The sequence below is a fragment of the Triticum dicoccoides genome, chromosome 3A, assembly GCF_002162155.2.
Source record: "Triticum dicoccoides isolate Atlit2015 ecotype Zavitan chromosome 3A, WEW_v2.0, whole genome shotgun sequence".
Taxonomy (NCBI): Eukaryota; Viridiplantae; Streptophyta; class Magnoliopsida; order Poales; family Poaceae; genus Triticum; species Triticum dicoccoides.
Genome location: NC_041384.1, coordinates 56,834,113 through 56,851,110, shown reverse-complemented (window position 1 = coordinate 56,851,110; position 16,998 = coordinate 56,834,113). Strand labels below are relative to the sequence as shown.

Sequence of the window (16,998 nt, the reverse complement as noted above, 5' to 3'; positions counted from 1 at the left end):
GGGCGCACCAAATGGAGGAGACCTAGGGCTGCTGCCACACCACTTGGGGCGCCCTAGGGGCTGCCTCCTCCCCTCCCACACCTATATATATGTGGGGAGGGATGCCACACAATACACAGCTTATTTCACGCCGTGTGTCGGCACCCCTCCGCCTCTAGTTTACTTCTTCGCTCTAGATCGTCGACGTAGTGCTTAGGTGAAGCCCTGCGAGATTGTTTCACCACCACCGTCACCACGCCGTTATGCTGACGGAACTCATCTACTATCTCGCCCCGCTTGCTAGATCAAGATGGCGAGGATGACATCGAGCTAAACGTGTGCAGAACGCGGAGGCTCGTGCATTCGGTACTTGATCGGGCGGATAGTGAAGGTGTACGACTACATCAACCGCGTTGAATAAACGCTTCCACTTACGGTCTACGAGGGTACGTAGACATACTCTCCCCCTCGTTGCTATGCATCTTCATGGATAGATCATTGCGTGTGCGTAGAATTTTTTTTATTTTCCATGCAATGATTCCCAACACACACATGAACACCTTTGTATAGTGCACTAAGGAGACATAGATCTACTCATCTATGGCCATTGAAACAGAAAACTTACAATGCGGAAGTTGTTCCAAACAACGAGATGAAGCTACTCGTCAAAGAAAATTTCAAACAACAGACCGTGTGAGGCGAATTTGTTAAAATGCGTCTAAAAAAGCTCTAAACATATAGGAAATTGAAGATTTACGGTCCACGGAATTAGGAAATGATCACTTGAATGAAACCGCAACATCGATGTACCTCTTTTCCGTGTAGAGCTTATCTTGAATTAAAGCACTGTTATGTAGATCAGAAGACATTATGTGAAGGAGGTAAAGGAGTTGAGCAAAACACAAACACGTTTTTTTGAGACATTCTCGCTAGGCTTTATTCAAATTGTCAGAACATTTACAAGAGTAAAACTCAAGTCCCCAGGTTGGCCTAACCAAACACGGCGTCCAAACCAAAGTGAAAGTGCATGCCTAGTGAGATTGTGAGCCTCGAAATTTAAGCTCCTAAAATTGTGGATAAAATTACAAGCATGAAAAACAATTGATCGCTCTATTATTTCATGTATAATAGCCGCGTGATCCGCTGACGATCCCTGATTTATATCATCCACTACATTCTTGCAATCTGATGCCACTTGAATCTTCTGGACATAAAGATCTTCGGCAATTGCCAATGCCTCTCTTACCGCAAAACACAAACACGTGCAAACCTATGTACAAACTGCACCATCAGAGCCACTAGGTCGGTTCAATGGAGACTTTTGCGCCCGTTTGGACCTGGCCCGCTAGAAATGGTTGGGTCGGCCATCCCTCTATAGCCAGGCTGAGAGGTGCTTTAAACAATGTGCCATGCCGGCCCAATAGTGTTTGCACGCTACCAAACGGGCCAAAACTGCATCCACAAAGCCTGCCTGACGAGCATGCGGGCTACCAAACATGCCCTATCAAACTGCATGCATGGGGTCTTTTTTTAACCTAGTACTATGAGCCTTTGAATTCGAAATATCAAACTTTATGGCCATCCAGGATTAAGAAGATCTTTTTGAACAACAGATGGGTCCCGAATGAACCAGAAAAAACTTCATTCATTTTGAATTTCAGTACAGCTGCTCCAAGGATCTCTAAAGAAAAGATAATAACAACCCAGAGCAAGAACTTTACAGAAAAGATCATAAGCCCGAATTGAACTTTGCAATGTGGTCCATCTTCCTCATGGCTTCAACAATGTGCTCCATCGCCAGCGGTTGCCGGAGAGAGGAGAAAGAAAGTCGTGTCGTCACAAAGCATGTTTGCTAGTATTGTATTTAGCTGCTCATCTATCAACTAAACCATGTATGCACTCTGTTAATCCGAGTATTTTTCCATTCTCTTCCAGACTGTATCTGGGGAACTCTATGTAATGTTATTTTTTGATGAATAAAGCCGATCGCGTTCTCTCTAAAAAAACTGACACATAATTCAACAGGCGGCCGCGAGGTGAGCGAGAGGAGAAAGGTTTGGTGGGAGCTAGCAGCCCTCTAGGATCAACGCTCGCGTTGCTTTCTCCTGTTCACAATATATAGGAGCTCACATTAGCTAAATCTCAGTCGAGTGACCTTCAAATTTGGGGTTAGTCGTTTTTGAGAGTTCGCCGGAGGGAAGGAAGGAGAAGGAAGGTGCTCATTGAAGGGCTATCCCATTATCTATCTTAGGATTTAGGGTGGGGGCGGTGGTGCAACTTTGCCGGAGAAAAAAATCGGATGCGGGCGGGGCTAGAAGGATGGCCAGGGACGGCGGTAGGAAGCGGTTCCGGACAGGGCGGGGCGGCGAGGCTGCGCGCGAGCGCCGCCGGCCGCGGGTGGTGGTCACAAGTGGTTCGACTGACGGCCCGTGCGGCGGCCTGGGGGAGAGAAGAAACCGGAGGAAGATGAAGGCCTGCCCACCGTTCGATCTGCATCCAACGGCAAAAAACGATCGACTGACCCAAATTTGAAAATCAGTAGATTGACGCGTAGCCATTCCCATAGTTGCTCTCTGCCACCCAGATCGGGGGTATGCTCTCTCATTATTATTACTCTGGAAAAAGTACCTTTGCACCATCACCTTCCAAACCTAAGTTTTCACGCATTGTTTCAATCCGCTGCCAGCATGTACATAATCCAGAAGGTAACCAAAAGGGGATGCAGAATAAAGGTACTCTAAACAGAATGATAATAAGCATGCTGTGTTCAGTAGACAGTAGGCACGGCATGCAGGTTAGCTGGTGGTGTGCATCAAAATGTCAGTCAAGGGAACAAGCATGGCATGAAAGAAAGAGAGTATATTTGCCTTGCCAGCCAGCCGGTCAGGCCTTGCGATCATGAAAAGAAGCGTGGCCAGCTATTCTAAGGAACAAAAAAGGATTGCATGCAGTGGCACCAAAACCCAAGCCGCATCGCTTCCCCTGATTTCATCTTCCCGCATAATCAAATCCACTGCCGCATGCTTCAAGCATTTGATGCATAGCATACACACATTCCCCACACTCCTTGCAAGAGCAAACAGCAAATTTCTCAGCTCCCACTGATAGTGAGAGTGAGAGAGTATCTTACTGTTTCCCCCACACAGCCACGCTCTTTGCAAAAGCAGAAGCAGGCAGTGGGCTCATGGCTCATGTGGACCTGGCCCGAGTGACCTCCCCCTTTTTATGAACCCTGAGCACTGTGTGTATGTGCGTGCGGGGGCGCGTCTGGCACCGGTAGGTGCGGGAGAGAGAAGCCAAATGTTAAAGATGCCTGGTGCAGTGCAGCTAGCAAAGCAAAGCAAAGTGGGGGAGAGCCGGAGAGGAGAGTAGTACTCAAGAAATTAAGGCATACCTGACCATTTAAGGGCTGCTCCTCTCGCCCCATTCATGGGAGAGTAGTACATGTCTCTCCCTCCTCTGGCAGTGCAATTCAATTCAATGTGCATGGTACTCTCTTTGCTGTTGGGACTTGGGGAGATATAGTAGCAGTGATCATGGAGGTGCTGGGAACGTACAGTGTTGTCAACCAACAGCCCTCCGGCTTGCACTGGCCAGGGAGGGAAGGCGCATCAAATGCATTGCAAATTTGCAATGCATGGGCATGGCGCCATGAAGACGGAGATATGTTGCTTGTGCAGGTTGCAATCGCATTTGCGACGCCAATGATGTCGCCGTCGGTCGCTTTTGTTAGGGAAAAGACCGAAGAAGAACTTTCGGGTGCTGTGCTGGGAGACAGTGGACGGCTATGGCATGTGCAGAGTATTCTAGGTGAGTTTTGTAGATGCGCACGGCACACGCATAGCTTAATTCAGATTTGACTTGAGGAGCAGTGCAGTGCCGTGCTTAGCTACTTTGAGCGAATTAAAGACGATTCCGTATCTGATAAGGAAAAGCAGGCAACCGAATCGATCACTTAAAATTTGGCCGCGAAAGTGAACAATGATCAAAGCCAAAGGTGCACTACGTAGCACGTACGTGATCTCTCATCTCATCTGGATCCGATCTCAACACTAACCATGGCTGTCAAAGACGTACAGTGGAAAGAGAAAGAGAACAAAAGCCATGACTGCACTGTCATACATGCATGGGTGCCGATCGACGGATCGAGAGGTGCTGCTGGTTGCTCCAAGGAGGTAGCTACAAGGAAGCGATTTCTATCATGGCGGACAGGGATAGGAAGCGCGGGGCGCTGGCTCATGATTGCACCAGCTGAAGGCCACCGCCGGTCGGAGCCGGCCTTTGAAAATTCCCGCCCCCACCCCCCCTGGCACATGGCCGCCACCCTCCCCTGCCCGCCTTTCCAAAGGAAAAAGCGGAGGAAGAGTGAGCCGCTCGCTCGCTCCTCTCCTCGGTGCAATGCACACTCACCCAAGGACGCGTGCGGTGCGATGCCATGCCATGCCCCAGAGCGCGCGCACACACGCTCTGTTTCTTTCTTTATTCCCCTGACGGAGCAAAGTTGAGCGGCAGTGGTAGGAGTACGCGCCACTGGGACTGAGCTGAACCCCCACTGTCTGCATCTGCATCGACGATGGTGCTTTGCTTGCAGTAATCCATCCAGCCAGCCAGCTCCGACCTTTCTTTTTTGTTCATGGGGGGAGGAGCGGGGGAAGGGAAGGGAATGTGGAGAGGGGGACAGGACCATGGACCCAAGCATGATATAAAATGAGATGATGCCATGGCTAGGCATGGGTAGCGCGGGGCAGGGGCGTGTCTTTCTCCTCGGGAAAAAGCGTGCCCCAGCTGCAACCCAAGCCACAGCCGCGCGCAACTCAACTTGAAGCTCATCTCAATATCTCATCCCGCCGTGTCGGAACTCATCAATGCGTCCACCACATCACTTCAAAGCTTCAAGCTCAGCTCCCCCACCCTCCCCAACCCCACCCCCAACCGCTGCACGGCGACATTGGTTGACCTTCCAGCTTGACATCGAGCGAGGCTCGGCGCCTCAGCTCAGCCACACTCCACCTCCACCGCGCTCCTATATTTATAGTCGAGTAGTCTCTCTCGGGCGGTCAAGGGAAGAAGAAGCCAAGCGATAGGGGCAGGGGAGGAGGCGGGGAAGAGGACAAGCAGGCGATCCGGTGGAAGCGGATACAGACAAGCGAGCAACAACGACTCTACTCCCTGTCTACGAGGTTTTGAGGTGAATCCAAGAGAAGAAGAAGCCCACGCACGGGCGTCGATGGCGTCTAGCTGCTGCGGCAAGAGGCCCAGACCAGCCGTCCCCTTGCTGCTGGTGCTGCTGCTCGTCGTCTCTTGCGCGTTGTCGGTGTCGGCCAGCGGCGGCGGCAGGGGCAACGGCACACGGACGGCGGAGTTCCGTTCTGGGGACGAGCTGCGAGCGTACCAGAGCATCGTGGCCCAGATGGACCGGATGAAGAAGGCCTCCGTCAAGACCATCCAGGTGAGTGGCTTTGCTTCTTTTGCATGAGCCGGCCATGGATGTTTGACCCCCGACCTCAATCTCTCGACCACCTTGTTCGCCATACTTTTCTTTTCTTGTGGCAAAATGTTTGACGAATTTGTTTTTGCACGCAGAGCGCCGACGGCGACATCATCCACTGCGTGCCGGCGCACCTCCAGCCGGCGTTTGACCACCCAACGTTGAGGGGCCAAAAGCCAGAGGTCGCCCATCCCATCCTTCCCTTCTCTGTAGCCAACTACACCAATGCTGCATTCTTATTTGTCTGTCTTTTACCGATCAGCGGCCGTCGTCCTGAAGTAGAGATTGTCTTTTTTGTTTGCAGCCTGAGCCGGAGGAGAGGCCCAAGACCAGCGCCGACGCTGCGGAGGAAGAAGGGGACGCCGTGTTCCCGCAGGCGTGGAGCGACGGCGGCGAGTCGTGCCCCGGCGGGACGGTCCCGATACGGCGGACCACGGAGAGCGACCTGCGGCGGCACTCCGGCTCCCTCCGGCGGTACGGGATGAAGCCCCGCGCGGCCGGCGTCCGCCGCGACTCCACCAGCGACGGCCACGAGGTACTTCCTACCACGCCCAGCTGAAACTAACGAGCACGTACGGCGATCTCATCAATCGTCACCATCAATACTGACCCACCAGATTAGCGGTACCATCGAAAATTGATCGACAGCGGCTTCACTGACCAACAGTCGTAGGCTCGTAGCCAGTAACTGCGGCCTTAACCACGCGACCAAATCATGATCCCACACGATCGCTCAATAGTATAGCGCGCAGTAGCTGGATAACATTGATTGTGCTGGGCATAGCTAGCATCAACCTGCGTCTGTGCGCGCACAGGACATTGATTGGGGCACTGGCCGGGGATGGCGATGCAATGGCGATCGGCGCGGCGACAACCGCGGCAGCGGCGGTAATGGCGCCGCCCGGCTAGCTAGCGCGCGCGCTGGCTGGCAGTCAGTGGCATTCATTAGCGTCCGTACGTGGATGGCATGGACCTTGGCTTGATGATGGACGTTTGGCGTATGTGTGGTGCAGCACGCGGTGGGGTACGTGACCGGCGACCAGTTCTACGGCGCCAAGGCGAGCCTGAACGTGTGGCCGGCCAGGGTGGCGTCGGCGGCGGAGTTCAGCCTCTCCCAGATCTGGGTCATCTCCGGCACCTTCGGCAACGACCTCAACACCATCGAAGCCGGCTGGCAGGTACCTTTCATCTTCCCCTTATCTCGTTGCATGCAAACTACTTTTACTATTCGAGTACTCCCTCTGTAAACTAATATAAGAGCATTTAGATCACTATTTTGGTATTCTGAACACTCTTATATTAGTTTACGGAGGGAGGATGAAAGAACATTTTTCTTCTTCTCAAGACAGTACGAAATCACATTTGAAAGCAAACCATGGAAGAGTGTTAATGTGAAAGATATGGAGAATCACTGCATGGTCTTTCGCCGACTAGAGCTGCATAGTGTAGGAAGTTAAGGAGCTGAGTGAGTTGACAGTGGCAGCTTTCATTCATATCGCCGTGGCTGCAAAGCGATCTAGTTATAATGGGAGGGAGGGAAGCTGGCTCGCAGTCGCAGAACGCGTTCTTCAGGCTGTCCGTCTATCCGGTTGGTGAAAGCGAGTAAATGTGGCAGGTCGATCGATGTGGTGTGTATGCGCTAGCAATGGCATGGCAGCACAGAGCTCTGCACCGCAGGCCCTTGCTTGAATGCCCAGCTTCATCCCTCCCTCCATCCCTAGTCACATTACTACTCCCTTAGTTCGGAATTACTTGTCTCGAAAATAGATGTATCTAGAACTAAAATACGTCTAGATACATCTATTTCTGCGATAAGTAATTCCGTACGAAGGGAGTAGGTACTAGCTACATGCATGGAGGATAAGTCATGATCAAGCATTTTAAGTACACATATATTCAGATTAGCGGAGTAGTCAAGACACCATTATAGTTGAGATTCAATCAAGAATATCTGAACATGCATCCTTGATCGCCATCTTAAGCGTGAACATGCATCCTTGTCTCCTTGCAGTAAACTGTAAGTCGAATCTTGCTAGCATGCTTGACCTGCATGTGGTTACATGTTGACTGTCTAGTATAGAAAGGAGGTGGAAATACAACTGGGAGTCGATCATTAATGAGATTCGGTCGACATGTAAGCCAGTGCCACAGTTGACCTGATTACTTCTTGTTTTCTGGTTGTTGGGTTTGAAACCAGTGTGGTACTCTCTACGTCGTGGTCAAACCGATGTGAGCTGATGAGCTGGTTGCATGCAGTCCATACGTGTTAACTCTCCGCACTGTTCCTTGCTTTCTTTTAGGTGAGCCCTCAACTGTATGGCGACAACAGCCCACGCTTCTTCACCTACTGGACGGTAAAACCCCCTCCTCCTCCTCTCAACCAAAACACTGCAGCACTGCACCACCATGCATCTTTCTTCATAGCTCATACCAGTGCAACAACACAACAAATTAAATGAAGTGTGGATGCATGCATGGATGCAGAGCGACGCGTACCAGGCGACCGGGTGCTACAACCTGCACTGCTCGGGGTTCGTGCAGACCAACCGGCGGATCGCCATCGGGGCCGCCATCTCGCCGGCGTCCGCATACAACGGCCGCCAGTTCGACATCAGCCTGCTCATCTGGAAGGACCCGCGCCGGGGCCACTGGTGGCTGCAGCTCGGCTCCGGCCCGCTCGTCGGCTACTGGCCCTCCTCCCTCTTCTCCCACCTCGGCGGCCACGCCAATATGGTGCAGTTCGGCGGCGAGGTCGTCAACACGCGCCCCTCGGGCTCCCACACCCCCACGCAGATGGGGAGCGGCCACTTCCCGCGCGAGGGATTCAACCGCGCCGCCTACTTCCGCAACGTCCAGGTGGTCGACTGGGACAACAACCTCCTCCCCGCTAGGGACCTCCGGCTCGTCGCCGACCACCCCGCCTGCTACGGCATCCAGGGCGGCTACAACCGCGCCTGGGGCAACTACTTCTACTACGGCGGGCCGGGCCGGAACGTGCACTGCCCCTAGTACGTACTGATCGTCGCCGGTGCCGGAGAAGAAGGAGATCCATCGATCTTCTACTTAATTGAAAGAAAAAAGTACTGCTGATTGATCGTTAATTCTTACTACTACGTACGTACGTACGTACGTGATGAGCATTGCCAAGGGAACGGGCAGCAACAGCATCGATCCTATATATATAGCTAGCTAGTGGTTTATCGATCGGGTTGATACGTACTTATGTCGCGCGGCGCTTCTTTTGATGTGGTTGAGGCTTGTTTCTTTTTCTTTTGAGCTACGTAGCGTGTATACGTGAAGAAACTAACATATATATAGAGAGAGTAATGTGGATTTTTTTTTTGTATCCTCTTATATGCGTGTGTTGTACCATAATGCTTCTGGGTATACATCAAGCTACAATTGATGTTCAAAAAGACAATTGCTTGCTGTTCGAACCAATGAGGATTTCGGGGATGCGCCTGAATAAGAAAAGGCGCAAAGCCAGCCTAAACTTTGGCCTCCACGATAATGCTGCCATGGCGAACTGAAGGCCCAGGAGACGAAATCAGTGGCGAATTACCGGATGAAGCTGAAAGCCCATGTTTTTTTGGTTCGTTCTTTTGTTCTTTTTATATGTATATAGCAAACATGCCCGTGTATAAAGCCTATTGTCCGTCCCTCTATTGACAATTTCATGATTGGCACTCAGGCGATCTCAGAGGGGGTTCAACGGCTCTTGCTGGCAAACCCTGGAGTCCTCTTAGGTGATCTCGATCTCCAATAGTGTTGCTTGTTCGGCAGCGGGAATCCCATTCCTCTGCCCTGGTGATCAACACTCGGGCGATCTCGCAGCCCTTCCCAATCCACCATAAGCCTTACGTGTGGTGCTAGGATGCACGTTCATAATACACCCCTTTAGAAAACCAAGGTCGTCATAGTTTTGGGTATGATGGAGAGGGTGGGAGGTCTGATGCAAAAGTTGAGGTTGTGTGAGGCAGAGAAGGGTAATTCCTATTTGGCACTTCAGGCGATCATTATTGTGTATTTTTGCAAACACGCACCTGAAGCGCCCCCGTGCTGGGCCAGCCCATGTAGGTTTTTTCTGTGTTCTTAATCTGACAAAAAATGCGCCTTGCTTGTGAATCAAGCCAACAACCGGCCTCATCGAGGTACGTTGGTGTAACCATCCCGCCACCCAACAAGATCTAGTAAGTTGCAACCTTTTCCTTTTTTATTCTTCTTTTCTTTTCTTTTCCTTTTTTTGTTCTCCTGGTTCGATGAATTGTTTGAAAATACGTGAACTTTTTCTTCAAAACGATGATTTTTTTAAAATTTTGCTAAACTTTTTTTTTAATTTGATGAACTTTTATAAAATTCAATGAACATTTTTTCAAAATCCATGAGTTTTTTTTCATTTTCAATGATTTTTTTTCAAATTTGATAAACTTTTTCCGAATTGATGAACTTCTTTTCAAACTCATGAACTTTTTCTCAAAATCCATCAACTTTTTTGAATTCTCTATTTTTTCATTTTTTATGACTTTTTTCTTTCAGTTTTTCAAATATGACCGAGCGAACCCAGAGAAAATAAAATGCCGTCAAGTCTCCCTCTACATGGGCCGGCCCACCAGGGTTGGTGTGTGGGCGTCAGTGAGCTTCCCTAGCGCCTAAAGCGCCCAATAGGAGCACCTGAGAAGAAGGGAGTCAAGATTGAAATAGGAGGACGTAGGAGGGCGGTGACGAAACAACGTTAGGCATTGGGCAAGGTCTTCTCTGAAAGGCCTGTGTTCGTGGAAGGTATGATCAAATCGCTAGGGAGAGTTTGGTGCCCTCTCCAAGGGATAAAGTGCAAGGAGGCTGGGGAGCACATGTTCCTGTTCACGTTTTTGCAATCAACAGGGAAGAGCAAGGCACATGTTCCTGTTCATTATTATGGTTGATTTTGACCCGACGAAAACACTAGAGAAGTATGAATTGAAAATTACCCTGATCTGGGTTCGGGTTACCAAGATGCCGCTAGGGGTTCGATCATTACCAAGGGAACGGACGGCAACATCATCGATCCTAGCTAGCTAGTGGCTTCTCGATCGGGTTGACACACACGTTCGTCGCGCGCAGTGCTTCTTTTGATATGGTTAAGGCTTGCTTTTTTTTCTTTTCTCCTTTTGAGCTACGTAGCGTGTATACGTGAAGAAATTGACACACACACACACACACACACACACACACACACACACACACACACATTGATAGAGAGAGTATTGTGGATTTGTGATCCTCTTATGTTTGTGTGTTATACCATAGTGTTTCCGGTTATACATCAAACTATAATTGCTGTTCAAAAAAGAAAATTGCTTGTTTTACATGAATTGATGAGGATTTTGGGGATGCCCCTAGTTGAAGAAGAAACGGAGCAAAGCCAGGGTAAACTTTGGGCCTCCATGATAATGCTGCTACGGCGAAACCAAGGCCCAGGAGGCGAAATCAGTGGCGAATTACCGGATGAAGCTGAAAGCCCATGCATTTTCCTCCCAGTAGCATTTGGTTCGTTTCTAGGGAGTACTGCTTGTGGGAGCTTCGCAAGGGTTATTTTGGTGGGATCTCAGCCGCCGACACATGTCGTGTGCTGGGCCTCCTTTTGAATTTTGTTCTTTTTGTTTTTCTGTACGTGTTTTCGGGTTTTAGATGGTTTTTTTGTTTCATCTTTTCGGTTTTTGCTTGGTTTTCTTTAGGTTCTGGACAAAAAAATTAAAAAAATATGTGTGAAAAAGAAGTGTTTTTTTGCTTCCGCCAAAGGCACAAGTTTGCTTCTCGTTGAGGCACTTGTTTGCTTCCATGAGAGGCAGGGCTATGCCTCTCGAAAAAGAAAAAATACATGTTTTTTCCTTCTGAGAGAGGCACGAGTTAGCATCTTATGGAGGCACGAGTTTGCTTCTACGAGAGGCACAACTTGATGTCCTGTAAGTGCACAGGGTTTAGTTATAGCCTTTTTAAAGTAAGTGTATCAATTTCACAGGGAGCACAAAAGTTAGTCTTTTATCTCGTGTAGGGTTTAAATAGCCATGCCTGCAAGTTATAGGAAATCCAAAGTAGTAGTAAAATGGTGAAAACGGGGTAGCAAGGGTAAAGGTAAAATACTGGGGACGTAAAGTAGAATGTCGAAATCAATAGGATTAAGGCCTTCCCAGGGAGTCTGGATTCCTCACTAGCACACACCAATGCTACTTGTATATTTTTATTTGTGGGCAGAGCCGGTACAGATATGTGCATACACGCGGTAGCACCATATCATATGGCACCACCGTTCTTCCCCACTTCGGTTACCAAATGGTGATTAAGGGGAAAAAGGTCCCGGCGGATGCAGCCTATAGGTGGTCTCTGTTTTACCCCCTGCTGTAACGATCCATGACGAAGGGAGATAGGCTCTATCACGTACCTACCTTTCTGACCAGCCGATTCGCCAGCAGTAATAACCTTTCGTCCAAATTTGGCATATGTTGGATGGTCAACTTCACCCAACATCAAGAAGACTACTAACGATCTATTACACAGAAGGGTTCCTACATATTTTAGATAATTAAATGTAGACTTATCACACATCTGGGGCATAAAAGAGGTGAAATAAATCACGATGAACAGGATAATCCCACACAAGTAATACATGATCGAATCCACTCCAACTAATGCATTACAAATGGATAGGGCTGAGATGATGATGATGATGATGATGATGATGATGAAGCCCTCTTTCTGCAGAGTAGCGATAGCAGAGTCTTGAGTCGGTTCTCCTCTGAAGGCTAGGGTTCTCTCCTCTAGATGTGTTTCGCGTCCCTCCCTGTCTCTGATCCCCGATCCGACTTCATGGGATGGAAGTAGTGGACGAGGCAGTGACACTGGCACCTCATACGACTGCTCATACGAGCAGAGCGCTCGTATGAAAGGGCGTCTTTGGCTCTAGAGGCACTGCAGGAGCTCCTCACTTGGTCCCTTTGTTTCATTGGTTTACGCTAGTTGACCATCACCTTAAATAACATGGTTCCACCACCATTTCCTGGGATTCCTTTTATAAAAGATTATTTGCTCCTAATAAAGTTACCTTTGGGATACCGACAAAATATAGTGCGTGAAAGCGGTAAAACTCCACAAAGTCTACCATGTAGGCACAAAATAGCTATCAAACACATAAATTGGACACATCACTGTTGTGCCTCTTGGCAAAGGAAAAACACATTTTTTTGCTTCCGCGAGAGCCACATGTTTACTTCGGCGAAGAAGGAAAAAGTGTTTTTTGCTTCCATGAGAGGCATAGGTTTGCTTCCGCAAGAGGCATAGTTGTGCCTATCAAACAAAAAAAATTATTTTTTTTTGGTTTCCGCCAGATGCACAAGCTTGCTTTTTGTGGAGACACAAGTTTGCTTCCGCGAGAGGCACAATTATGCCTCTTAAAAATTGATAAAGGTGAAAAAAGGGGGCTTCCGGCTCAGAGTTTTTTCTTCTGATTTTTTCATGAATTTGTTTTTTGCAGAAACCAATTAACATGGATCTTGTTTCGAACATCTCGACGCAAGGAATTCCGTGAAAACGGTTCAGAATTTAAACACACGGTTTAAGAGATAAACCGTTTTGAATAAACGAATCTACGGAAAAAAAACTCACATGTTGCCTGGCGTCTCGTTGGGTGGCCTTTTTTCGTACAGACAATGACCGAGCAGATCTTCCGAGCGTTTAGAAAGGACATGAGGGTCCGGTTGTAAATGTTCTAAGGGGTGTTTGTAAAATAGATCCATCCTATCCGTGTGCGTGCGTGCATGCATGTGTGCACTTTACAAAAAATAATTAATAAAAACACATGGCTGGAGCTTTTGCTGTACTTGGCAACAACTGCAACGCACGTACGTAGAGCCAGGGCTCCGCCTCCTCCTCCTCCTCCTCCAAGAAAAGAAGTTAGGGTTTGTGCCTCTCGCCGGCGTCGGCGCAGGTCCGCCTCGTCTCCGGTGGCTCTAGGGCCATGGAGGTACGATGGATCCTGGCAAGGGCCGGCAGGGGGGCTCCGTTTTTAGTCGTTTTTTTTCAATTTGTTAGAGTTTGTGTCCTATTCAGGAAGGCGAGATGGCGGCGGCTCCTTAAAGATGGAATAAAGGTCTCCCCGCCTAGCCCCCGTTTCGGCGGTGCGTCTAACATCGTTGGTGGGCGTGTGGAGGTGTGTCTCCGGCAGATCTATCTTTGGTGGATTTGCTCGGGTCTCGTCGTTGTTCGGCTATGTTCGTGTGTCTTTGGTTTGGATCCTTCCGATCTATGTTATTTTTCATCGGCGGTGGTTGCTATTCTGGGGTGCTGGTCCTATGGGGCCTTAACACGACGACTTTCCGACTGTCTACTACAACAAAGTTTGCCCGACTCCGGTGATGGAGGGGCGATGACGGCGGCGCGTCTTCGGCTCGCTTCAGTGCTTGTAGTCATCGCTAGGTGGTCTACGGATCTAGATGTAAATTTTATTATTTCTAGTTTTCGTTGTACTACCATAATTGAAGATGAATAGATTGAAAGTTTTTCCCGCAAAAAAAGAACTTGGCAACAGCCTCCTTTAGCGAGTACCGTACTCAACGGTACTGCCTTCATACCTACTTCTTCTGTCTCATAATGTAATACGTTTTTTGACACTACATTACTTTTTAAAGAACTCAAGAAATGATCTTTTTTACGCATAAAAAGTCTTCGCTGGAGCCCATAGACATGGTACTCCGCAAAGGTGTCCCCGACCTTGGACCACTGTGCCACATGGCTCAGTACATGACCCCCTGCTCCAGGATCATGTGGTCCGTTGGATCTGGACCGTAGGGGCAAGATTGAGAAGGCTCACTTCCCATTGCCAAAGATGCAAATTACACCTTGTATCCTTCTGTAATTCAGCTAGAAGTTCTTCCTCGTCCGTTCTCTCTGCTGTCTGACTCGACAGTTTTCCCACCGCCGCTGGCTACCATGCGGCATGTCTGACCATCGACGGCTACTATGCAGCATGTCTCACGAGCTCCGGTCACATGGCGTGCGTCCCACCGTCTCCCTATAGCATGGCGCATGTCTCTTCGGGATCATGTGGTCCGTTGGATCTGGACCGTAGGGGCAAGATTGAGAAGGCTCACTTTCCATTGTCAAAGATGCAAATTACACCTTGTATCCTTTTTTAATTCAGCTAGAAGTTCTTCCTCGTTCGTTCTTTCTGTTGTCCGCCGCCGGCTACCATGCGGCATGTCTGACCGTCGACGGTTATTATGCAGCATGTCTCACGAGCTCCGGTCACATGGCGTGCGTCCCGCTGTCTCCCCATAGCATGGCGCATGTCTCTCCATCGCCGACCGAGCTCTATTTTCCCCACCACCCACCCGATTCAAATCGAGAAAAAACTTACCCGCACCACCACCAGTCCACCACCAGATGCAACAGCAATAGATTCACAAGCCTCCCACGCTGCCCATCCGCTCTAGTGAGCCCCAATCGTCAGAGCCAGTTATTCACAATCAGCTTATAAGGTTTCTCCCTTTTTTCACAATGGTTTCCTCTCTCACTTTTGTTTTTGCAAAAAAGATTTTCTTCTCTCACTTCCTACCGCATATCTTATAATCTTGATGCCAGGTTACTGCTAAGTCTGTTAGTTCACAACGCTTTACTTCTCGAGATTTCCTGGATCAATGTTTTGCACCAACAGGAATTTCAGTCAATGTTGCAGCAGCTAATGCGTGCCTGGTTGGATATTCCTCGATACATACTATCACAACGATCTTTGAGTTCAGCAAACTTGCCACTAAAATGTGGCTCTAGGCTAAACATCCATCCTCTCATTGGATGATTCCAATTTATACATCCTTCCTTTGCGATAGTACTCTAATTATTATCATCCCTGTTTTCAAGTCTGAATTCTTGGCAGAAGATACAATCTGCCTATAATTAGTAACTATTGTGGTGTATGATGGGAGATTGCAAACTTCTCATGTAAGCAGATTAACTGTGTATCCAACATCCACACAACATTACTTTATTTTTCATGTACTTCTATTTTTGGACTTCTAAATTCATTCACAATGTTGGCAGAAGCTCATGATACTGGTGCCGAAGCAATTACTGCAAAACCGAGTTGGTTTCAGTATCCAAATTTATATATGGTTCAACGAAGAGGATAATTAGTCACACTAGTAAGTGTGCACGTGCAACGCACGTCTTATAATCCACAATAGAAACGTCTTTGAATTTTATTAGTTATATTTTAGCGAGTTTTTATACCGTGCCACTTAAATATGTCCCATGCGCAATGATGTGAGTGTAACACACATCTTCACATAAAATTCACGATCGCATAAACATATTATAATTAGTTATAAAAATACTTAAGAAACAACAAGCAACATCCTCTACAATTAATTCTTTGATGGTTTTCTCTTAAAGGTCAACTATGTATGCCATTTATAATGCTTCATTCTTTGTTCCATTGCTGGGATACTGTTTAGAGATTCATTCCTGAATACATCAAAATATGTATCAAAAATCGTCTCCTCGGTTCACTGTCATCGTACATATGCATTATACAACAACGTTATAAAAAAATCATGTGGAACATGTATACATAGTTACTTTTCGAATAACGATACACCATAATAATTATGAAGATACATACCGAATATACCTGTTTAGAAGTTTTGGATGAAAAATCCCCCGTAAAGTACTCCATAGAATTTAACATCCACAGACCGCAGGATGAACATGATTACAAAATTTTAATATATTCAATAAAAATAATTATCAATTTATATGAACAGTTTTAGAAAAACATTCGAAATCATTAAATTATCAGGACTAAAAATTTATTTTAACCCCTGCCCTATCTACAAGAAAAATCACACGACTCCAACTAAACAGGACACGCTATAATAATCCTTAAAAAAAGACACACTAGAATAAAAAATTGGAGGATAATGCCCAAACGCCCACACTCATTCACGGTCTCAAACCCATCACCTACCTCCCCATCGCCCAGCGGGTTGTTGCCCCTGTCTCCCGGCCGTTCCCCATTCCGTGCTCGCTAGCTCCCTCTCTCGACCTCAACCCTCCCCTTTGTCCCTACCTCTAGCACGAGGACTTACACACCCTGCTCTTCCCCGCCCCTTCCCGTCGAATCTGGTCGCTGAAGTGCACGAGGAGGCTCTCGAGCTGGTCATGCTCGCGGGCGAGCCAGCCTTAGGCGCCATCGGAGGCGGACGCACGGGACTCACCAGCGGCGACGCCCTGCCCCGCCTGGCCTCACCCGCGATGAGACACGCCGTCCCGCCCCCGCGCCCAACTCGAGTATGAAGGCGTGGAGCAAGATGGCGGGCCACCGTGGCCGTGGCGGCGGGTTGTGGTGGTCGCTCTCGGGGAGGTGGCGACGATTATGGCGTTGAGCGGTGGTATGGTCAGTGCGGGGTGGGAGCGGCGGAGGTTGGTACACCACAAAGGAAGTTGAAGAGCGAGGGCGTGAGGGGTTGGCCATCCTCGCGAAGTCGGTATAATTAATAGGAGGC

At 48.5% G+C, this 16,998-nt stretch overlaps 1 protein-coding gene across 1 annotated transcript; it reads left to right on the top strand.

Moving 5' to 3' along the window:
- The first annotated feature begins 4,827 nt into the window (after positions 1 to 4,827).
- Positions 4,828 to 8,821, top strand: LOC119267090. The gene is made up of 6 exons (XM_037548401.1): positions 4,828 to 5,428; positions 5,563 to 5,649; positions 5,772 to 6,002; positions 6,481 to 6,645; positions 7,768 to 7,821; positions 7,952 to 8,821. The coding sequence occupies exons 1-6, from the start codon at positions 5,207 to 5,209 to the stop codon at positions 8,474 to 8,476; spliced, it is 1,284 nt and encodes a 427-aa protein (XP_037404298.1). The 5' UTR covers positions 4,828 to 5,206; the 3' UTR covers positions 8,477 to 8,821.
- The last annotated feature ends 8,177 nt before the right edge of the window (positions 8,822 to 16,998 follow it).

Excerpts from the sequence above, each read along its gene's own strand:
- LOC119267090 (XM_037548401.1), top strand. The coding sequence starts at position 5,207 with ATGGCGTCTAGCTGCTGCGGCAAGAGGCCCAGACCAGCCGTCCCCTTG. Across the intron at positions 5,429-5,562 it reads CCTCCGTCAAGACCATCCAG|AGCGCCGACGGCGACATCAT; the intron begins GTGAGTGGCTTT and ends TTTTGCACGCAG. Across the intron at positions 7,822-7,951 it reads GCTTCTTCACCTACTGGACG|AGCGACGCGTACCAGGCGAC; the intron begins GTAAAACCCCCT and ends GCATGGATGCAG.